The sequence below is a fragment of the Salvelinus sp. IW2-2015 genome, linkage group LG1 (genome assembly GCF_002910315.2).
Source record: "Salvelinus sp. IW2-2015 linkage group LG1, ASM291031v2, whole genome shotgun sequence".
Taxonomy (NCBI): domain Eukaryota; kingdom Metazoa; phylum Chordata; class Actinopteri; order Salmoniformes; family Salmonidae; genus Salvelinus; species Salvelinus sp. IW2-2015.
The window spans coordinates 44,545,638-44,569,946 of record NC_036838.1 but is presented as its reverse complement, the minus strand read 5'-3'; the positions used below and the strand labels follow the sequence as shown (position 1 = coordinate 44,569,946).

General features: G+C 43.1%; 1 protein-coding gene across 5 annotated transcripts in view; it reads left to right on the top strand.

The window, feature by feature from the left end:
• cadpsa (Ca2+-dependent activator protein for secretion a) overlaps window positions 1-24,309 on the top strand; it is a 160,900-nt gene that overhangs the window by 83,401 nt on the left and 53,190 nt on the right. For all 5 annotated transcript variants that reach the window (XM_070445154.1, XM_023993798.2, XM_070445155.1 and 2 more), the window contains exons 12-16: window positions 314-526; window positions 15,265-15,401; window positions 15,507-15,694; window positions 18,736-18,837; window positions 20,636-20,699. In XM_070445154.1, coding sequence (XP_070301255.1) covers window positions 314-526; window positions 15,265-15,401; window positions 15,507-15,694; window positions 18,736-18,837; window positions 20,636-20,699 — 704 coding nt within the window. The remainder of the gene's footprint in view (window positions 1-313; window positions 527-15,264; window positions 15,402-15,506; window positions 15,695-18,735; window positions 18,838-20,635; window positions 20,700-24,309) is intronic.

Here is a 24,309-nt window from a genome sequence, read left to right as displayed (position 1 = left end):
AATAAAGTATTTGTGTCCTACATTAATAACCGCCAACCATTTGTTCTCTTGGGAATTTAGAATGTGCAAATATAAGTCAGATACCTTTTCTGGAGATAACTACCACGAATCACTACTTGTTACAATAGTACTTGTGCTACTGTGGTTGTCTCACCTACCTATCTTAAGATGAATGCACATAGTGTAAGTCACTTTAGATAAAACCGTATGCTAAATGACTAAAATGTAAATGACTACCAGGTCCTAAATATATGGCACTGGTATGTACCAGTAGCACTAGCCCTACAAACACTAACAGTGATTTATTCCTTAGGTCTGGAAGGTGGGAGGACCTTCTTCAACGCAGTGAAGGAGGGCGACACTGTGATCTTTGCCAGTGATGACGAGCAGGACCGTATCCTGTGGGTCCAGGCCATGTACCGGGCCACGGGCCAGTCCCACAAGCCCATCCCCCCCACCCAGGTCCAGAAACTCAACAACAGAGCCGGCTCTGCACCCCAGCTAGACGCACCCATCTCCCAGTTCTGTAAGTGTCGGCCCCTGTTGTGCCCACGAGGCCCACCACACTCACGGTAGCTCTCACTGTTTCAGCTTCACGAAGAACTACAGTACCCAGCAAACTGCCACCCCAATATACACTGCTGTTATGTCTAACCTAACTCTATATCTATCGAGATACAGATTTCATTGGACTTCTTTTTGGGGTGACCTGTTTTGTTGTATTTTTTTCTCTTCACATGACACAAGTGTGTATTTTAAATTCTACAATGGGTGGGTTTTATCCTGGATGCCAATTGGTTAAAATCGCATTCCAGCCGGTGTCTATTCCACAAGTTACCACCGGCTAAAGCTATGATGTTGAAGTGCCTATTTACTCTATTCTATCTCACTGCACAATCCACTGTCTCACTAGAATTTGGTTTCCAACAGCGGATATTTGTACAAACATTGCTGCCTGTCTCTCCGACATTTGCAACATTGTTTCAATATTGAAATTCGATCTCCAGCTGTCCCATAGTAATGAACGTGTCAGCAGTCGGGACAAGACAGACAGGCAGACGGCATTTCTCTGCCAGTCGAAATCATGAATAAGCTGGCATAATTTTTATGGATATTTACAAAGAAATGCCAATAGAAAACAGGTCAAATGAAATGAAATGCAGCTAGTTTGCAGTCTTTTTCAGCTTCAGTATAAAGTGATTGTGTTAGCTGTGTTGTTGGCTAGCTCCTCTGAACAGCAGTGTCCTGATTAGAGAGCACATTTTCTATGCCAGGCGAAATTGTTAGCTCATTGTTATGGATGTATCCAAATAAATGTCACTAGAAAACAGCTTAAACGAACGCAAATGCACCTACTTTGCTGTTATTCAGGCTGCACTGTTTGACGTGACTGTAAGTTAGCCGTAGTTGGCTAGCTAGCAAGCAAGTGATAAGAACGTTGCCAGCCAGTATGGCAATGGAACATTTCGAATGAATGACTGGGTCACGTCCATAGATACATAACAAAAAGACTTAATGACTGGGTCGCGTTTCTGGCAACCGAACCGAACGAATGACCAGTCACTTGTGTAGCAAATTTGTGTCCGGGCTGTATCTCGTGGGAGAATGAAATAGTATGAATAAATTAATCAAAATATAGTAAAAAATAATTATAATTGTCTATCATTATTTGAATATGTTGGTAATCCGTTGTATAAAAGTGATAATGCCCTCGAAGCCGGTGTTTGGAGGATATATTGGCATGGTTGTTGTTAGGCCCGAGACAAAGTCGAGGGCATTATAACTTAAATAGATGATACGCGCCATTATGGTGAGTACTTATTCTACATGTGTGTGTGTAACAATGTATTTCATGTAACCCGAAGCAACCACAGCGCAGTGTCTACATCAATATGGAGGAGAGAGAACACTTCTCCCTAACTTTTTAATTTTTCACTAAATGTTCTTTTTCATCAGCACTCTCTCTCTCCTATTCCATATTTGTTATCACATGAGCTCTCTTCTCTATCTGTATCTATTAGTTTCACTATATATCTATATTAATCTCTTTAGTTGAGCCTTTCGTCTTTTTTTATTACTGTTTCTCTTCCCCTGTGTCCCGTTATATCAGTTGTTTACCAGTGTAATGAGCTATTTCCCTCACTTTCTTTCTCTCTGTCTTGGTCTCTGTCTCTGCCTCTCTCTCTCTCGCTTTGTGTGTGTCCCTGGTCCCTAGCCCAGCTGCTGTAGGTCAGATCTCTGTGTCTGCTCTCTATCTTTAAGTCTCTCTGGTTTGGTCCTTCTTACCCCGCTATCTCGTAGCTGGAATCAAGGGTAAGTGCTTCCCTGTTGCTGGCGCAGCTCAGATAATCCACACTGATTATCTGACCAAAGCAATGTACTCTCCTCCCTGTCTTCCTCCTCTTCTTTTGTTCAGTCTCTCCCTCTATTCAAGTCTTTATCTTATCTCTGTCCTAGACCACTCTAGAAAGCATTTATTTTGATTCTGTTTGATTCTTTTAGGATTCACATTCATCCTTACCAGACTAGGATGCATGTAACTCTGATTTTGTTTGGTTTGCTTTGGATAAACGATCTGCATATTTGCCTCTCTCTCTCTTCTCTTCTCTTTTCTTCTCTCTCTCTCTCAGCAACTTCACTGAACATTAACGCCCCTCTTAGAAAAAGGTCAATTTCCAAACACCAACTTGTATTTTCAAATCATATATTTCAAATACCAATAATACTAAATATCACTGCCAACATCAAATCATATTTTCCAACAGTTTTAATTACCAATATAGTGACAAAGGGTTTAGGCAGAAACAAGGCTAAAACCCACAACATAAACTACAATGGTTTATCGATAGTGATGTTTCACATAATTGCAGTAGAATTGAGGACATAAGTGAATTCAGTGAAGTGGTTGTTTTTGACAACTACTGGAGGCCTCTGTGTCTCTCAGCCGCTGGTAATTACCATGTTAAAAGTGCCATGTCATGAATTAAACAGTGTGGTCTATGCACAATTATTTTGGGAAGCAATCAGTGAAATGTTACCAAATAACTACTTGCTAGTTCACACCTGCATATGTTCACTGTATAGTGTAACACCACAAAGGCTAACTCTTGGGAGAAAAACCAAGGTCAAATAAAAAAAAACACTTACTATATGTTTTTGGGTTTCAAATGAAGATAATATTATTGGTATGCTAAATAAAGTTATTTATATATATATATATACTCATGCATGCACGCACGCACACACACACACTACCGTTCAAGTTTGGTGGAAACTTGTAGCTGGAAACGGTAGATTGTTTTGTAAAATGGAATATCGACATAGGTGTACAGAGGCCCATTATCAGCAACCATCACTCCTGTGTTCCAATGGCAAAAAAATAGATATATATTTCACCTTTATTTAACCAGGTAGGCTAGTTAAGAACAAGTTCTCATTTACAACTGCGACCTGGCCAAGATAAAGCAAAGCAGTGCGACACAAACAACACAGAGTTACACATGGAATAAACAAACATACAGTCAATAATACAATAGAAAAAGTCTATATGCAGTGTGTGCAAATGAGGTAGGATAAGGGAGGTAAGGCAATGAAAAGGCCATAGTGTCTAAATAATTACAATATAGCAATTAAACACTGGAGTGATAAATATGCAGAAGATGAGTGTGCAAGTAGAGATACCGGGGTGCAAAGGAGCAAAATAAATCAAATGAATTACAGTATGGGGATGAGGTAGTTGGATGGGCTATTTACAGATGGGCTATGTACAGGTGCAGTGATCTGTGAGCTGCTCTGACAGCCGGTGCTCAAAACTAGATATGAGACTCCAGCTTCAGGGATTTTTTAACTTTGGTTAGAGCCAGTTTGCGCTGTTCTGTGAAGTGAGATATCTTTAGTTTCTTGGCAATTTCTCACATGGAATAGCCTTCATTTCTCAGAACAAGAATAGACTGACGAGTTTCAGAAGAAAGGTCTTTGTTTCTGGCCATTTTGAGCCTGTAATCGAACCCACAAATGCCGATGCTCCAGATACTCAACTAGTCTAAAGATGGCCAGTTTTATTGCTTTTTTAATCGGGACAACAGTTTTCAACTGTGCTAACAATTGCAAAAGGGTTTTCTAATGATCAATTAGCCTTTTAAAATGATAAACTTGAATTAGCTAACACAACGTGCCATTGGAACACAGGAGTGATGGTTGCTGATAATGGGCCTCTGTACGCTATGTAGATGTTCCATTTAAAAAATCTGCCGTTTCCAGCTACAATAGTCATTTACAACATTAAGTGTCTACACTGTATTTCTGATCAATTTAATGTTATTTTAATGGGCAGAAAAAGTGACCCCAAACTTTTGAACAGTAGTGTGTATATACATACATATACACACACTACTGGTCAAAAGTTTTAGAACACCTACTCATTCAAGGGTTTTTATTTTTATTATTTTCTACATTGTAGAATAATAGTGAAGACATCAAAACTATGAAATAACACATGGAATCATGTAGTAATTTAGTAGAGTGATGGAGTGCTGCATCAGATGGCCTGGCCTCCACAATCCCCTGTCCTCAACCAAATGTAGATGCCAACCAAATTTGGGATGAGTCGGACCGCAGAGTGAAGGAAAAGCACTCAGCATATGTGAGAACTCCTTCAAGACTGTTGGGAAAGCATTCCAGGTGAAGCTGGTTGAGAACTTGCCAACAGTGTGCAAAGCTGTCATTAAAGCAAAGGGTGGCTATTTGAAGAATCTTAAATATAAAATATATTATGATTTGTTTTACACTTTTTTGGTTATTACTTGATTCCATATGTGTTAATTCATAGTTTTGATGTCTTCACTATTATTCTACAATGTAGAAAATTGTGTGTGTTTGTGTGTGTGTGTGTGTGTGTGTGTGTGTGTGTGTGTGTGTGTGTGTGTGTGTGTGTGTGTGTGTGTGTGTGTGTGTGTGTGTGTGTGTGTGTGTGTGTGGTGTGTGTGTGTGTGTGTGTGTGTGTGTGTGTGTATCAAACATCAGCGAAAAAAAGAAACGTCCTCTTACTGTCAACTGCGTTTATTTTCAGCAAACTTAACGTGTAAATATTTGTATGAACATAACAAGATTCAACAACTGAGACATAAACTGAATAAGTTCCACAGACATATGACTAACAGAAATGGAATAATGTGTCCTTGAACAAAGGCAGGGGTCAAAGTCAAAAGTAACAGTCAGTATCTGGTGTGGCCACCAGCTGCATTAAGTACTGCAGTGCAGCTCCTCCTCATGGACTGCACCAGATCTGCCAATTCTTGCTGTGAGATGTTACCCCACTCTTCCACCAAGGCACCTGCAAGTTCCCGGACATTTCTGGGGGGAATGGCCCTAGCCCTCACCCTCCGATCCAACGGCTCCCAGACATGCTCAATGGGATTGAGATCCGGGCTCTTCGCTGGCCATGGCAAAACACTGACATTCCTGTCTTGCAGGGAATCACGCACAGAACGAGCAGTATGGCTGGTGGCATTGCCATGCTGGAGGGTCATGTCAGGATGACCCTGCAGGAAGGGTTCCACATGAGGGAGGAGGATGTCTTCCCTGTAACGCACAGCGTTGAGATTGCCTCCAATGACAACAAGCTCAGTCCGATGATGCTGTGACACACCGCCCCAGACCATGACGGACCCTCCACCTCCAAATCGATCCAGCTCCAGAGTACAGGCCTCAGTGTAACGCTCTTTCCTTCGACGATTAACGCAAATCCAACCATCACCCCTGGTGAGACAAAACTGCGACTTGTCAGTGAAGAGCACTTTTTGCCAGTCCTGTTTGGTCCAGCCACGGTGGGTTTGTGCCCATAGGAGACGTTGTTGCCGGTGATGTCTGGTGAGGACCTGCCTTACAATAGGCCCACAAGCCCTCAGTGCAGCCTCTCTCAGCCTATTGCGGATAGTCTGAGCACTGATGGAGGGATTGTGCGTTCCTGGTGTAACTCAGGCAGTTGTTGTTGCCATCCTGTATCTGTCCCGCAGGTATGATGTTCGGATGTACCAATCCTGTGCAGGTGTTGTTACACGTGGTATGCCACTGCGAGGACGATCAGCTGTTCGTCCTGTCTCCCTGTAGCGCTGTCTTAGGCGTCTCACAGTACGGACATTGCAATTTATTGCCCTGGCCACATCTGCAGTCCTCATGCCTCCTTGCAGCATGCCTAAGGCACATTCACACAGATGAGCAGGGACCCTGGGCATCTTTCTTTTGGTGTTGTTCAGTCAGTAGAAAGACCTCTTAGTGTCCTAAGTTTTCATAACTGTGACCTTAATTGCCTTCCGTCTGTAAGCTTTTAGTGTCTTAACGACCGTTCCACAGGTGCATGTTCATTAATTGTTTATGGTTCATTGAACAAGCATGGGAAAGAGTGTTTAAACCCTTTACAATGAAGATCTGTGAAGTTATTTGGATTTTTACAAATTATCTTTGAAGACAGGGTCCTGAAAAAGGGACATTTCTTTTTTTGCCGTGTGTGTGTGTATATACAGTGGGGAGAACAAGTATTTGATACACTGCCGATTTTGCAGGTTTTCCTACTTACAAAGCATGTAGAGGTCTGTAATTTTTATCATAGGTACACATCAACTGTGAGAGACGGAATCTAAAACAAAAATCCAGAAAATCACATTGTATGATTTTTAAGTAATTAATTTGCATTTTATTGCATGACATAAGTATTTGATCACCTACCAACCAGTAAGAATTCCGGCTCTCACAGACCTGTAAGTTTTTCTTTAAGAAGCCCTCCTGTTCTCCACTCGTTACCGGTATTAACTGCACCTGTTTGAACTTGTTACCTGTATAAAAGACACCTGTCCACACACTCAATCAAACAGACTCCAAACTCTCCACAATGGCCAAGACCAGAGAGCTGTGTAAGGACATCAGGGATAAAATTGTAGACCTGCACAAGGCTGGGACGGGCTACAGGACAATAGGCAAGCAGCTTGGTGAGAAGGCAACAACTGTTGGCCCAATATCTAGAAAATGGAAGAAGTTCAAGATGACGCGTCAATCACCCTCGGTCTGGGCTCCATGCAAGATCTCACCTCGTGGGGCATCAATGATCATGAGGAAGGTGAGGGATCAGCCAGAACTACACGGGCAGACCTGGTCAATGACCTAAGAGAGTGGGACCACAGTCTCAAAGAAAACCATTATAAACAACTACGCCGTCATCGATTAAAATCGCAGCGCACGCAAGGTCCCCCTGCTCAAGCCAGCGCATGTCCAGGCCCGTCTGAAGTTTGCGAATGACCATCTGGATGATCCAGAGGAGGAATGGGAAGGTCATGTTGTCTGATGAGACAAAATAGAGCTTTTGGTCTAAACTCCACTCGCCGTGTTTGGAGGAAGAAGAAGGATGAGTAACCCCAAGACACCATCCCAACGTGAAGCATGGAGGTGGAAACATCATTCTTTGGGATGTTTTCTGCAAAGGGACAGGCGACTGCACATTGAGGGAGGATGGATGGGGCACGATTCGCGAGATCTTGGCCAACAACTCCTTCCCTCGTAAGAGCATTGAAGATGGGTCGTGGCTGGGTCTTCCAGCATGACAACGACCCAAAACACACAGCCAGGGCAACTAAGGAGTGGCTCCGTAAGAAGATCATCTCAAGTCCTGGAGTGGCATAGCCAGTCTCCAGACCTGAACCCAATAGATATCTTTGAGGGGAGCTGAAAGTCCGTATTGCCAGCGACAGCCCGAAACCTGAAGGATCTGAGAAGTCTGTATGAGGAGTGGGCTAAAATCGCTGCAGCAGTGTGTGCAAACTGGTCAAAACTACAGGAAACGTATGAACTCTGTAATTGCAAACAAAGGTTTCTGTACCAAATATTAACTTCTGCTTTTCTGATGTATCAAATACACATGTCATGCAATAAAATGCAAATGAATTACTAAAAATCATACAATGTTTTTTCTGATTTTTGTTTTAGATCCGTCTCTCACAGTTGAAGTGTACCTATGATAAAATTACAGACCTCTACATGCTTTGTAAGTAGGAAAACCTGCAAAATCGTCAGTTATCAAATACTTTCTCCCCACTGTATATATATATTATACATGCTCAAAAAAATTAATGGAACACTAAATTAACACATCCTAGATCTGAATGAATGAAACATTCTTATTAAATACTTTTTTCTTTACTAGTTGAATGTGCTGACTACAAAATCACACAAAATGATCAATGGAAATCAAATTATCAACCATGGAGGTTGGATGGAGTCCACTCAAAATTTAAGTGGAAAACCACCACTACAGGCTGATCCAACCCTGATGTAATGTCCTTAAACAAGTCAAATGAGGCTCAGTGTGTGTGTGCCTCCACGGCCTGTATGACCTCCCTACAACGCCTGGGCATTCCTATAGTGGCGGATGGTCTCCTGAGGATCTCCTCCCAGACCTGGACTAAAGCATCCGCCAACGCCTGGACAGTCTGTGGTGCAACGTGCGTTGGTGGATGGAGCAGACATGTTGTCCCAGATGCTCAATTGGATTCAGGTCTGGGGAACGGGCGGGCAGTCCATAGCATCAATGCCTCCTTTGCAGGAACTGCTGACACACTCCAGCCACATGAGGTCTAGCATTGTCTTGCATTAGAAGAACCCAGGGCCACCGCACAGCATATGGTCTCACAAGGGTCTGAGGATCTCATCTCGGCTACCTAATGCGTCTAGGTCCTCTGGCGAGCACATGGAGGGCTGTGCGGCCCCCAAAGAAATGCACCCCACACCCATGACTGGCCCACCGCCAGACCCGGTCACATGCTGGAGATGTTGCAGGAAGCAGACGTTCTCCACAGCGGTCTCCAGACTCTGTCACGTCTGTCACATGTGCGTGTGAACCTGCTTTCATCTGTGAAGAGCACAGGCGCCAGTGGCGAATTTGCCAATCTTTGTGTTCTCTGGGAAATGCCAAACGTCCTGCAAGTGTTGGCTGTAAGCACAACCACCTGTGGACGTCGGGCCTCATACCACCCTCATGGAGTCTGTTTCTGACCGTTTGAGCAGACACATGCACATTTGTGGCCTGCTGGAGGTCATTTTGCGGGCTCTGGCAGTGCTCCTCCAATCCTCCTTGCACAAAGGCGGAGGTAGCGGTCTCTGCTGGGTTGTTGCCTCCTACGGCCTCCTCACATCTCCTGATGTTGGCCTGTCTCCTGGTAGCGCCTCCAGCTCTGGACACTCGTGACAGACACAGCAAACCTTCTTGCCACAGCTCGATGCATTGATGTGCCATCCTGGATGAGCTGCACTACCTGAGCCACTTGTGTGGTTGTAGACTCCGTTCAGCTACCACTAGAGTGAAAGCACGCCAGCATTCAAAAGTGACAAAACATCAGCCGAAGCATAGGAACTGAGAAGTGGTCTGTGGTCCCACCCTGCAGAACACTCCTTTATTGGGGTGTTGCTAATTGCCTATAAATTTCCACCTGTTGTCTATCCATTTGCACAACAGCATGTGAAATTTATTGTCACTGTGTTGCTTCCAGTGGACAGTGATTTCACAGAAGTGTGATTGACTTGGAGTTTACATTTGTTGTTTTAAGTTTCCTTTATTTTTTGAGCAGTGAATATGTATATATATTCATATGGAAAGTTTATAAGTTTTATTTATATTTATTTAAAAGATATATTCAAAACCAATCAATTGGGTTACACACTTGATAGACATTATACAGTTTGATATGTTTGTTCCAAATTGCGTAAAAAAGTCCAATCTGTTCCAAGGTGTTATTTACAGTGAATATCCATGCTTACTGAGAGAGCTCAATTCTGCCTTCTCTTCTTTATTTATCTTGCTGCTAAATATGAGTGGTAAATATGTACCTGGTATCTGAATGCTACAAAGTAGTTCATGATGTCATGCAATTCCCTCTGTCTATGCTACTCCAGTCTTTCCACTACTTACAGACGGACCTTGGATTAAACCTGCTTTAACACTACTACCACTTGTACAATGTACATATCTGTTTGCCTTTCTTTCTTTGGATGCCTGACAAGAATTTACCAGGTGAAGTTTCCCAATTATTGGTGAAAACTGAGACTGTGTTCTGTTCCCTATTGTTAAGACTTAGACAGATCGTAGTGTTGTTGGGTATTGAGATTTTCCCAGGAATGTACTACTCTCTCCTTCAACACACTAATATGGTATGCTCTAAGAAGTGCTCTATGAATATACAGTGCATGGGAATATAAAGTATTGTCAACTTACAATGTGTAAAAACATGAACCTGTATAGAAAAACTAGATGAGCGTAATAAGATCTTCAACCATCACTGTTCATTGAACTGAAATTTAGGATGGATAGACTGATTTGAGAAAGGGAGAACCAAAGTGTTGGTTAGATGTCTTCAGTTCCAGGTCAGCCCTAAACCAGATCCAGTTATCCACCAGTTACCCTTCACTCTGCTCTCAGTGAGGCTGGACTGGGATGTCCATGTTGTGGGTGGGGGGGGGGGGGTGTTTGATGGTGGTCAAATCCTTCAAAAAAATAAGTAATGTACTAAATAGCCCCAAATGTTCTGCTCTCAACTCTCCTAGTGAGTGCAGGGATCTATAAATGAGTAGCATCCATCAATCATTGTCATGTCTGTCCTTCCCCTGCCTAGACAGACGGGGGTGACTAGTGTCATTGTCTGTTACTGTCCAGTGCCCCCATGTCCACTCCACCGCTGGAATGTCAAATAGACGTGACAGGCCACCAGTCACAGAGAAGGACACAAAGTCACCTTTTGGATTTGGGAGTTGGGGATCATAAGCATCATAACAGCACAGTCTTTGTTCCCTGGGTGATTGACAGCTGGAAGGGCGCCACATTGGGTTTCACTCAACAGTGAGGTTGAGGTCAATGGGAGAAAACAAAAGTAATACTGTGTTATTATATTCTCTGAGTTTGATATTACATTTTTTTAATTCTATAGTCAAAGTAATTTATTCTTCATGATTTTATGTGTATGTCACATTCAGCTTCTTTGTGATTTAGAATTTCAGAAAAAGATCCCAAAACATTTTATATATTTTTGTATATCAGTGTGTCTGAACACATTTTAAGTGTCAAAATTAGATTGTGTGTGTATCCACGTTGCGGCAAAAACTAATTTGTTTCACTATGTTCAAACTGTTGTTAATGCTCAATAAGTGGTGTTGTCTCTTGACATGTAAAGCCTTGTCTCGGGAGGGGCAGCTGCATAGGCTATTTATCTAGACTGCTGCTTAGAATAGCTGTGACCTGCGGACCTGTGGCCTTCAGAGCAGTCCCTAAGCCCTGGCTAAAATGGGCCATTAGAATAAAAATAGAGTTAGATGGCCGGAGCAAGGATTAACAGGCAGCCTTCCAATTCTAGCCAGACCCTGATGTAATGCCTCAACCCACTCACTGGGAAGTAAAGTGAAAATGTGTTTTCAAATTTATTTAGCCCCCTCTCTGAACAAAGGGGTGCATGGGCAGGGGGTTCCTCTGTCCCAGGCCCTGTTTTACTGGCACTGGGGGGCATTTAATTAGGGAGACCCCAGGGTTCATGTGCCCACGAGCTGAGCAGAGGAGGGGAGGGGGAGGAAGGGAGGGGAAAGGAGATGGGTCTAGCTAGCGCTCCTCTGAGGTTGCACTCAATCATGTGAGAATGCAATCAGAAAGGCTGCTTTCAGAGAGTTTATATATGCTCAGGTTGAAGGATCACATAGGGGACCTGAGATTTGCGGGGAGAACATACACTGTTATGTAGAGAGAGAGAGACCCCACAGACATTAACTTTAGCCTTTATCAAGGGAAAATGGACCAACGTTGTAATAGTGAGATTGACAGAAGGGTTTTTTCTGGATCAAAATGGGATTTAGTTGGTGGATGTGGTGTGGGCATGGCCAATTGCGTGGCCAAAATCATAGAGGCTGCAGTGACAGAATGTTGCTGTTTTAAAGCTAATTTCCTGCAATTGTACACATTTTGCAATGAGGTTGAGAAAGAATGTGCAGTGTAAAGCATATTTTTTGCAATTCTACACATTTTTCCATGGCTTATGCTATCTGAGTGATTCAAACATAACAAAATCAATGCGGGCACTTTGCCATGACAAAAATACTCCTGCATCATTTTAAAACATTTTTTATTCTCCCTGACTATCTAGCTTTTATTTAGGTGACTGTTGGTTCTCAAAGATGTTCTTATAAAAATATATATAAGTCCATTTATCTTTTCTACGTACATTATATTTTGGTTTTAGTCGTTTAAGTTTGCACTGAAAACGTTTTTCCTTCCCATTTTATTATTTTTCTTAATGTTTGGACATAGGTGGCCGAATAAAAACTTAGGTAGCCCGCCCACGAGTCTTCTATGCAGAAGAAACCCTGAGACAGAACAGAACCAGTCATGCATGACCACAGGAATGATCCGTCTGCATTGGTTATGCTGCAACTTGCATCTATTCCTACTCACATCTACCCACACCAGAAGAAGCGTACTGTACAAGAGCCCTATTCAATCTAAACTGCTAACCAGGTGTGCAGGCTAATAACAAATTCAACATTATTATTGGCCTGTGAGTATCTGTATAGTTTCACCCATAAGCCATTGATGTGTACAGTAAAAAATAAAAAATAAAAAATAAATATATATATATACAGTACCAGTCAACAGTTTGGACACACCTACTCATTCAAGGTTTTTTATTTATTTTTACTATTTTCTACATTGTAGAATAAAACTATGAAATAACACATATGGAATCATGTAATAACCCAAAAAGTGCTAAACAAATCAAAATATATTTTGTATTTGAGATTCTTCAAAGTTGCCACCCTTTGACTTGATGACAGCTTTGCACACTTTTGGCATTCTCTCAACCAGCTCAATGAGGTGGTCACCTGGAATGCATTTCAATTAACAGGTGTGCCTTGTTAAAAATTTGTGGAATTTCTTTCCTTCTTAATACGTTTGAGCTAATCAGTTGTGTTGTGACAAGGTAGGGGTGGTATACAGAAGATAGCCCTATTTGGTAAAAGACCAAGTCTATGTTATCGCAAGAACAGCTCAAATGAGCAAAGAGAAATGACAGTCCACCAACCTATTGTGTTTTTTTGCTTGTTTATCTGCGTTGTTTGTAACTTATTTTTGTACATAATGTTTCCGCTACTGTCTCTTATGACCGAAAAGAACTTCTAGACATCAGGACTGCGATTACTCACCACGGACTAGCATAATCCTTTTTCTTCTTTCACGACTCTGACAAGCCCGAGGCGGAGGATATAGGGCTCCCTCGGGAACAGGCCCCGACCCCAGTGATCTGCGTGAAGAGGAGGCCGAGAAAAAGGCCGGAGGGTGGGCTGCCTTCTGACGAGTAGGAGGCGATCGAATAAACCCCCACTCCCCTCAATTCTGCTCGCAAACATGCAATCTTTGGACAATAAAATGGACGACTTATTGGGAAGATTAAACTAGCAACCGGACATTAAAAACTGTAGCATCTTATGCTTCACAGAGTATTGTCTGAACGACGACAATATCAACATACAGCTGGCTGGTTATACAATGTACCGGCAGGATAGAACAGCGGAGTCTGGTAAGACAAGGGCGGCGGTCTATGTAGTTTTGTAAACAACAGCTGGTGCACGATATCTAAGAAAGTCTCGAGCTATTGCTCACCTGAGGTTGAGTTTCTCATGATAAGCTGCAGACCACATTACCTACCGGGAGAGTTCTCATCTATATCCTTTGTAGCAGTTTACATACCACCACAGTCAGAGGCTGGCACTAAGATAGCATTTAATGAGCTGTATTCCACCATAAACAAATAAGAAAACACTCACCCAGAGGCGGCGCTCCTAGTAGACAGGGACTTTATTGCAGGGAAACTTAAATCCATTTTACCTCATTTCTTTCAACATGTTAAATGTGCAACCAGAGGGAAAAGAACTCTGGACCACCTCTATACTCCACACGCAGACATGCATACAAAGCTCTCCCTCACCCTCCATTTGGTAAATCTGACCATAATTCTAGCCTCCTGATTCCTGCTTACAAGCAAAAATTAAACCAGGAAGCACCAGTGACTATATCAATAAAAAAGTGATCAGATGAAGCAGATGCTAAGCTACAGGACTGTTTTACTAGCACAGTGGAATATGTTCCGGGATTCCTCCAATGGCATTGAGGAGTACACCACATCTGTCATAGGCTTCATCAATAAGTGCATCGATGACGTCGTCCCCACAGTGGCCGTACATACCCCAACCAGAAACCATGGATTACAGGCAGCATCCGCACAGAGCTAAAGGCTAGAGCTGCCGCTTTCAAGGAGTGTAGATTTTTGTGAGATTGTGAGATTTTTGGTTCCAACTCCCCTGTCTTTGTGAGGCACAGAGCAGGTGAACGGATGATCACCGCATGTGTGGTTCTCACTGTGACGCATGGAGGAGGACATGTGATGGTGTGGGGGTGCTTTGCTGTTGACACTGTCTGTGATTTATTTAGAATTCAAGGCACACTTAAGCAGCATGGCTACAACAGCATTCTGCAGCGATACATCATCCCATCTGGTTTGGGCTTAGTGGGACTATCATTTGTTTTTCATCAAGACAATGACCCAAAACATACCTCCAGACTGTGTAAGGGCTATTTGACCAAGGAAAGTGATGGAGTGCTGCATCAGATGACTTGGCTTCCATAATCACCCAACCTCAACCCAATTGAGATGGTTTGGGATGTGTTTGACCACAGAGTGAAGGAAAAGCAGCCAACAAGTCCTCAGCATATGTGGGAACTCCTTCAAGACTGTTGGAAAAGCATTCCTCATGAAGCTGGTTGAGAGAATGCCAAGAGTGTGCAAAGCTGTCATAAAGGCAAAGGGTGGCTACTTTGAAGAATCTCAAATATAAAATATATTTTGATTTGTTTCACACTTTTGTCCATATGTGTTATGTCTTAGTTTTGATGTCTTCACTATAATTCTACAATGCAGAAAATAGTAAAAATAAAGAAAAAACATTGAATGAGTAGGTGTGTCTAAACTTTTGACTGGTACTGTGTATATACAGTATTTGTGTCTCATGTAAATCTGCTTAACGGTTTTGATAGAATAGGGCCCTCCCACTGCTTTAGTGGCGCTCTCTCACCCTCTCACTACTTCTCAATTCACATCCTCTGATATATCTAACTCCTCTCTGGATCCTATTTCTCCCTCCATGTGTGCTGGCTGTCTCTCTCTCTCTCTCTGGGGTGGACGGACACAGACGCGGACCGGGCACAGAAACACGGCATGGATGAGTTCATCTCAGCCAACCCTTGTAGTTTCGACCACTCTTCCCTATTTGAGATGGTGCAGTGCCTCACCTTGGACCACAGGCTCAATGACTCCTACTCCTGTTTGGTGAGGAAAGTTAAGTCTAGTGGTTCGCTCATTCTTTTGCTTTGGGATGTGATCCCATGTAAGTCATTCTATCATTGAACATCCCCTCCTTTGTCAATTTTGCAGGGCTGGCTCAGTCCAGGCCAGGTGTTTGTCATGGATGAGTACTGTGCTCGTAATGGTGTGCGGGGGTGTCACAGACACCTGTGTTACCTGGGCGACCTGCTGGAGCGGGCAGAGAACGGGGCTATGATTGACCCCACCCTGCTACACTACAGCTTTGCTTTCTGTGCCTCACACGTCCACGGCAACAGGTACAGAAAACTGACGTACAGCTCTCCTTCTATGCTATCTCCCCTCTTTTCTTTCTTTCTCTCTGTCTCTCTCTGTCTTTGTGTGTGTCATAAATGTTATGCGTATGAATGTTATGTCATGTTATGCGTATGAAAGCAAACCAAGAATCCCTGTTCAGAGAAGCCACTCTACCACCAACCTTCTATAAAGAATCAATTTCATTCAGAGAAGACTAACCCAGTGTGTATTCCACCCAACATCCCATGTTTGTTGCATCAGTCAAAGCTTATTTTCTCTAATATTCTTTTTTCAGTCACTTATGATTTTAAGTCTCTCATGTTCAGTTGGGATTTGTGTATATTATTAAATTGTTCTTCTTTCTTAGTTGTCTGTTCTTCTGTTGTCAATGAATTGTTTCTCATTGTCTATTATTTTTGTTTGCCATTACTTTTCTCTTCTCTGTTTTTCCTTGCTTGCTCTCATAACATCACCCCTGCCTCTCCCTCATGTAACCTGTAGTCAGAGATTGTCTGAGTTGCTAAACTGGCCCGTAACCGAGGCAGAGCTTCAAAGCTACCTTTACCCCCCCACCCCAGAGACCCCCACCCCCTCCAAGAGGGAACTCAAAATCATGGAGTTTAGGGGGAAAAAGTACTCCAAGTCCCAGGCTGCCTCTTGGCCCAGAAGGTACGAGTCTGTGGTGCTTCTCCCACTTTCACATGCTATTGGAGTTATCAGAAATTCCTAGTTCCGTCTAGAAAGTTTACTTGAATGACCCGCCAAGTCGAAATTGTGACGTTTCACCACTAACTTTGACTTTTTCAACCAAAAGATGACAACAAATCCAGTTTTGAATTAAACAAAGTTGTTTTTCTGACATCACAACTAGAAAATAGGAAGTTCTGACGAACATGTGAATGTGTATTCCTCCTCACTTATAGAGCCACTGTGACTCCCATTCGACCTTTGTGACATGAGTGTTTGTTTTTAACAAGATTAAATACTGTAGTTGAAATATTGAAATAATTAATGAGTATTGCAAGTGTTTTTTAAATAATATAATGTCTGTGTTTGCATGTGTACTTGCATACATATGTAAGTTTGTTTATACGTGTGTGTTTGTGTACATCTGCCCAGACTTTTGTATGTCGTAACAATGACTAGATCTCTAGTCAACATGAACAAGCGAGTGTCACTACAGTGTTGAGGGGAGAAGGTCACGGGCAGCTGTCTGTCAGTCTACTAGTCTGCCCCAATCTGACACTCCTCCTACCCAATCTACCCCTCCCTCCACTCCTCCCCCCATCCTGTAACAGACAGTGATCGAGCTGAGGTGGGCTGTCTGTTTGAGTCCTGTTATGATCAGGCTAGACAGGGAGACGGGAGTAGCTCCAAGACAGGAGGATGGGGATGGGGGTGGAGAGCGAGAGAGGAAAATGAGAGGAAAAGAGAGAGAGGTTCAGGGATAGAGGGAGAGGTAAAGAAGGATGAGAGAGAGAAAAAAAGGGAGGGAGGGGGGTGTAGTGTACTGTAGTGAGAGCTCTCCAGCCGGCCTGCCTGAAGGTCAGGGATGACAGGATGACAGGTCATCATGGGTGACGGGCGAGTGTCTCCTGCCACTGTCCGAGCCCAGGCCACAGCCAGCCCGCCTCCAGTCCCCATGACCATGACAGCCCTGTGCTGCCCGCGAGAGAAACCCCTCTCTGGCCAAGACCCCCTTCACTACCCTGACCCCCCCATACTCCCCTCACCCACCCACAACCTAATAGCCTTATAGCCACAGGGCATGAACTGAATATTATAGGGAGTACAGTAGCCTGGGAGTAAATTAAGAGTAAATAGTATTTTTAAGGGTTGGAGTTGATTTAATTCCACCTCCAGTTAGTTTAGGTAATGCTTTGGAAATGTGGTGTTTGAATGTTAAAATACCAGTTAAATATGGCCTTTATCTTTTTAAATTGGATGTACGAGTCAATTTGTGATTTGGCTGTAATTCAGCTCCAGTCACGTACTTTTGAAATAAGCAGAGACCTCTGATGTGGTGTTCCTCTGATATTATTAGTTTCTCTGATCGCTCTGTGACAAATGACGACTCATTTCCATGTAGTCATGACAATAGAGGTTATGAAAACATTATGAATGCCGTGTAGGAGAACAAAATAAGGCGAAGCATAATTAGTGTGAAATTATCAAATTTGTTTTCTGAGTTTTCACATCACATACCATGTTATTAAAAGCTTGGGCTTTTTATTGCTTATGACATGCCTCAGATGAAGACACACACAAAAACACACACTGACAATCATAGCCTGAAACACACACACATAGAGGGAGCATGGGTGAGGGGCCTATCTCCTTATAGTTAGTGACACGGCTGAGGATGGGGGAACGTGAGCACAGGGGAACGTGAGTGCATGTGACAGAGGAGGCACTGGTCGCCGTGACAGCGGCTTGAGGAGCAGGAGACGTGACATGCTTGTTGTCACCGGGCCCAGGATGTCATCTCAGTGAAGGACAGTGAGAAAGGAGGAGGGAGGTGGGGAGGGATACTCCTCCTGTCAGACACGATGGGGGGCACAGCTTGGCATGGGGGTTTGTGGGGGACAGGGGGATGCCCCCCACCCCTCTCTGTAACCATCCTCTCATATCAGTGGCCCCACTCTCCCAGATAGCTGGCTGGCTCTTACCTGTAGAATACACCACACATACGCTGGATTTGTACTGTAGGCTCTGCTGTGGACATATAACTACATACTACATGTGTATTACTGTATGTTAGGTGAAATTCTCAGTTAGACCTCCAGTGACCATTTGACCCTTGTGTGTGACCCCTGTGGTTACTGTGTCAGTGGTGGCAATACTGTCTACTCTGATTTGGGATATTATGATAATTCTAAAATAACATTTAGCCCAAAAAATTGTCCAAAGGGATCTTCCAATTAATACATAATGTATATACATTGTACAATATGTGGACGATGTGGGAATGAAACCCACAACCTTGGTGTTTCCTGCCCCATGCTCCAACCATATAAACTCTATGGTACTGTATGCCCCTCAGGCCTGACGGGATAGGGACGGTGACTGTGGAGGAGAAGGAGCGCTTTGAGGATATCAAGGAGAGGCTGCGTGTTCTGCTGGAGAACCAGATCACACACTTCAGGTGTGTACTGTACTCACTGCCAAGTCTGTAACTGACCCTGGCACAGACATGCCTATGGGACTCATCAGATCACAGATTATAGATCATGACATATGCCAATCACTGTGCTCTGCTATATGTTACTTACATTCTGATCTCAAGAACAAGCTAGTCATTTATAAATGATAGAACTCCTTGAGGATAAAGAATGGTCTTATGATGAAGGAATACAGTGCATTCAGAAAGTATTCAGACCCCTTCACTATTTACAGCCTTGTTCTAAAATTGATAACATGTTTAAAAATACTCATCAATCTAAACACAAAACCCTATAATGACAAAGCGAAAGCAGGTTATTTAAATTTTTGCAAATATATATATATATATATATATATATATATATATATATAAAGTATTTACATAAGTATTCAGACCCTTTTCTATGAGACTCGAAATTGAGCTCAGGTGCATCCTGTTTCCATTGATCATCCTTGATGTTTCTACAACTTGATTGGAGTCCACCTGTGGTAAATTCAATTGATTGGACATGATTTGGAAAGGCAAACACCTGTCTATATAAGGTCCCACAGTTGACAGTGGATTAGGTCGACCAAGCCATTAGGTCGAAGGAATTGTCCGTACCAAAACATTTCTGCAGCATTGAAGGTCCCCAAAAACACAGTGGCCTCCATCATTCTTTAATGGAAGAAGTTTGGAACCACCAAGACTCTTCCTAGAGCTGGCCGACCGGCCAAACTGAGCAATCAGGGGAGGAAGGCATTGGTCAGGGAGGTGACCAAGAACCCGATGGTCACTCTGACAGAGCTCCAGAGTTCCTCTGTGGAGATGGGAGAACCTTCCAGAAGGACGGCAATCTCTGCAGCACTCCACCAATTTGGCCTTTATGGTAGAGTGGCCAGACGGAAGCCACTCCTCAGTAAAAGGCACATGACAGCCCGCTTGGAGTTTGCCAAAAGGCACCCAAAGCACTCTGACTATGAGAAACAAGATTATCTGGTCTAATGAAACCAAGATTGAACTCTTTGGCCTGAATGCCAAGCATCACGTCTGGAGGAAACCAGGCACCGCTCATCACCTGGCCAATACCATCCCTACAGTGAAACATGGTGGTGGCAGCATCATGCTGTGGGTATGTTTTTCAGCGGTAGGGACTAGGAGACTAGTCAGGATCAAGGGAAAGATGAATGGAGCATAGTACTGAGAGATCCTTGATGAAAACCTGCTCCAGAGTGCTCAGGACTTTAAACTGGAGGTGAAGGTTCACCTTTCAACAGGACAACGACCGTAAGCACACAGCCAAGACAACGGAAGGCTGGCTTCGGGACAAGTCTCTGAATGTCCTTGAGTGGCCCAGCCAGAGCCCGGACTTGAACCCGATCGAACATCTCTGGAGAGATCTGAAAATAGCTGTGCATCAACACTTCCCATCCAACTTGACAGAGCTTGAGAGGATCTGCAGAGAAAAATGGGAGAAACTCCCCAAATACAGGTGTGCCAAGCTTGTAGCGTCATACCCAAGTAGACTTGAGGCTATAATCGCTGCCAAAGGTGCTTCAACAAAGTACTGAGTAAAGTTTTTATTTTATTTTAAATAAATCTACACACATTTTTTTTAACCGGTTTTTGCGTTGTTATGGGGTATTGTGTGTAGACTGAGGGGGGGGGAATGATTTAATCCATTTTAGAACAGGGCTCTAACGTAAAAAGAAATGGAAAAAGTGAAGGGGTCTGAATACTTTCCGAATGCACTGTACCTTCATAGAAACCCTACATAAATAAAACTGGATTTCTTTCACAGGTACTGTTTTCCATTTGGTCGACCGGAGGGGGCCCTGAAAGCCACTTTGTCCCTGCTTGAGAGGGTATGTTATTATGCATCGTTTTTTAGCCTTACCTTATGTTCTATTAACCATGGACACATACTTTAGGCTATGGGACAAAAAAAACTGAATAATATTTCAAATGTTCCATCCAAATTGGCCAGATTGTATGGATAGTTGTCTATTTGATTTCTTTATTATGTTGTTTATAATATAGGCTACTTGGTTAAACAGATGTTTGTCTCCTGTTCTCTAGAAGTGAAGGGTCAACAAGCGCACTCCCATTTATTTCCCATTTGTGGTACATACTGTAGGGCCAGTTCTAGTCTTTTGTGGGGCCTAAGTGAGATTTGGTAGAGCCCCGACCCCCTCCTCCCAGACCTGACGCCAGGATGAAGTGACTAAGGGGACAGTTGAAATCGGCGAGGGGACACATTTTTGGGAGGTTCTTGCTTTGGAATTATATTGAATTCGGTTTATATAATCACGCTATACCACAATAAACATAAAGTTAAAATGCCGAGACTCATTGAGTGCTTTTGAAATCTGTAGCCTCTTTGCAGCACAATGGACAGCGCCCTACAGCTAGGCCGTTTTGGTAATGAATATAGGCTACAAGATAGATAGGACAATTCACCTATTACAAACAGCCTATGTGAATGCAGCTGGACACACAGCTGTCTTTCCAAAATAATGCAAACTAAATGCTGAAAGTAGTGGCCTAGTTATTCATACATGCAAACAAAATACTGAATAGCAGTTCGGCTAAGAATACGGACACAACTGTGAATGCGAACGAATGGAACAGAACAAAACAGCGGTACCAAGTAGTAAGCCTAGTAAACAAAATATCAGATCGATAAAGACATGACACAATGTATATTCAGGCTAGTTACATTAACAGTAAACAAATGGCGAATGGAGATTCAAATAACCAAAACATAGGTACAGCCTACTACAGTGAGATCTAGCCGTGCACAGCTGTCTTGCCAAATGTAGACCTTACAGTGAAAATCTAACTTACAACCCTTAACCAACAATGCAGTTTTAAGAAAAAATAAGAATTAAGTAAAAAATAGATAAACAATAATAACAGTAACAAATAATTAAATAGCGAGGCTATATACAGGGGTTACCGGTTAGTCGAGGTAATTGAGGTAATATGTACATGTAGGCAGAGTTAAAGTGACTATGCATAGATAATAAACAGAAAGTAGCAGCAGCGTTAAAGTGTGGGGGCAATGTGAATAGTCTGGGTGGCCATTTGATTAGCTGTTCAGGAGTATTATGGCTTTGGGGTAGAGGCTGTTAAGAAGTATTTTGGACCTAGACTTGGCTCTCCGGTACCGCTTGCCATGAGGTAGCAAAGAGAACAGTCTATGACTAGGGTGGCTGGAGTCTTTGACAACTTTTAGGGCCTTCCTCTGACACCGCCTGGTAGAGAGGTGCTGGAAGCTTGGCCCCAGTGATGTACTGCACAGTATGCACTACCCTCTGTAGTGCATTGTGGTCGGAGACCGAGCAGTTGCCATACCAGGCAGTGATGCAACCAGTCAGCATGCTCTCGATGGTGCAGCTGTAGAACTTTTTGAGGATCTGAGGACCCATGCCAAATCTTTTAAGTCTCCTGAGGGGGAATAGGCTTTGTCGTGCCCTCTTCACCACTGTCATGGTGTGCTTGGACCATGATAGTTTTTTGGTTATGTCTACACCAAGGAACTTGAAGCTTTCAACCTGCTCCACTACAGCCCCGTCGATGAGAATGGGAGCCTGCTCTGTCCTCCTTTTCCTGTGTCCACATCCCCAACGAACTATCATGGTCTAAACACACCAAGACAGTTGTGAAGAGGGCACGACAACACCTTTTCCCCCTCAGGAGACTGAAAAGATTTGGCATGGGTCCCCAGATCCTCAAAAGGTTCTACAGCTGCACCATCGAGAGCATCCTGACCAGTTGCATCACCGCCTGGTATGGCAACTGCTCGGCCTCTGACCGTAAGGCGCTACAGAGGGTCGTGCGTACAACCCAGTACATCACTCGAGCCAAGCTTTCTGACATTCAGGACATATATACTAGTCCCAAAATATTGTCAAAGACTCCAGTTACCCAAGTCATAGACTGTTCTCTCTGCTACTGCACGGCAAGCGGTACCGGAGTGCGAAGTCTAGAAACAAAAGTATCCTGAACAGCTTCTGCCCCCAAGCCGTAAGACTGCTGAACAATTAATCAAATGTACACCCGTCTATTTATATTGACCCCCCCCTTGTTTTTACACTGCTGCTACACGCTGTTTATTATCTATGCATTGTCACTTTACAAATTACCTCGACTAACCCGTACCCCTGACTCGGTGCCGGTACCCGCTGTATATAGCCTCGTTATTGTAATTACATTTTATGGTGTTACTTTTTGATTTGATTAGATTTTTTCATTTTCTTAACTCTATTTCTTGAACTGCATTGTTGGTTAAGGGCTTCTAAGAAATAATTTCACAGTAAGGTCTACACCTTTCGTATTCGGCTCATGTGACAAATAAAATTTGATTTGATTCTACAATCCTAACTCTGAACAATAAATTGAGACCATGACTGTTCCAAAATGTTTTATGTTCCACTTCTACAGCAAGTTTTCTGCCGTTCTACACATTTTGCCATGGGGCGGAGAGAAAATGTTGCAATTGTATAACATGTTTCATGCAATTCTATTCATTTTGCATGACTTAAGCCATGTTAATGATATCTGAGTGAGAGTGGCTAACAAAATCCCCCAGAAATTGGGTTGGTGGCCCCCTAGTGGCCTGGGGCCCTAAGCGATAGGCAGTGGTGTAAAGTACATAAGTAATAATGCTAAGTAGTTTTTGGGGGTATCTGAAATTTACTTTACTATTTATATTTTTGACAACTTTTACTTTTACTCCACTACATTCCTAAAGAAAATATGTACTTTTTCCATTTAGAATGCACAAGCAGGACAGAATTACCTATCAATATAACATTTGTCATCCCTACTGCCTCTGATCTGGCGGACTCACGAAACACAAATATTGTGTTTGTTAATGATGTCTGAGTGTTGGAGTGTGCCCCTGTCTGTCCATAATTAAAAATCTGAAAATCGTGCCGTCTGGTTTGCTTAATATAAGGAATTTGATGTATAGCATTACTTTTACTTTGTACTTTTACCCAAGTATGACAATTGAGTACTTTTTCTACCACTGTACTTAAAAGTACATTTAAAACCAGATACTTTTAGACTTTTACTCAAGTAGTATTTTACTGGGTAGTATTTTACTGCGTAACTTTCCCTTTTTTCAATTTCTGTTAAGGTCTCTTTACTTCTACTCAAGTATGACAATTGAGTACTTTTTTCCACCACTGGCAATCGCTTATGCCTGGAGCTGGCCCTGGTGGTACAGCCACAAAAATGTGTTTTTTCGGGCCTCCCGGGTGGCGCAGTGGTCTAAGGCACTGCATCGCAGAGCCTGGGTTCGAGCCCAGGCTCTGTCGCGACCGGGAGGCCCATGGGGCAGCGCACAATTGGCCTAGCTTTGTCCGGGTTAGGGAGGGTTTGACCGGCAGGGATATCCTTGTCTCATTGCGCACTAGCGACTCGTGTGGCGGCCCGGGCGCAGTGCATGCTGACCAGGTCGCTAGG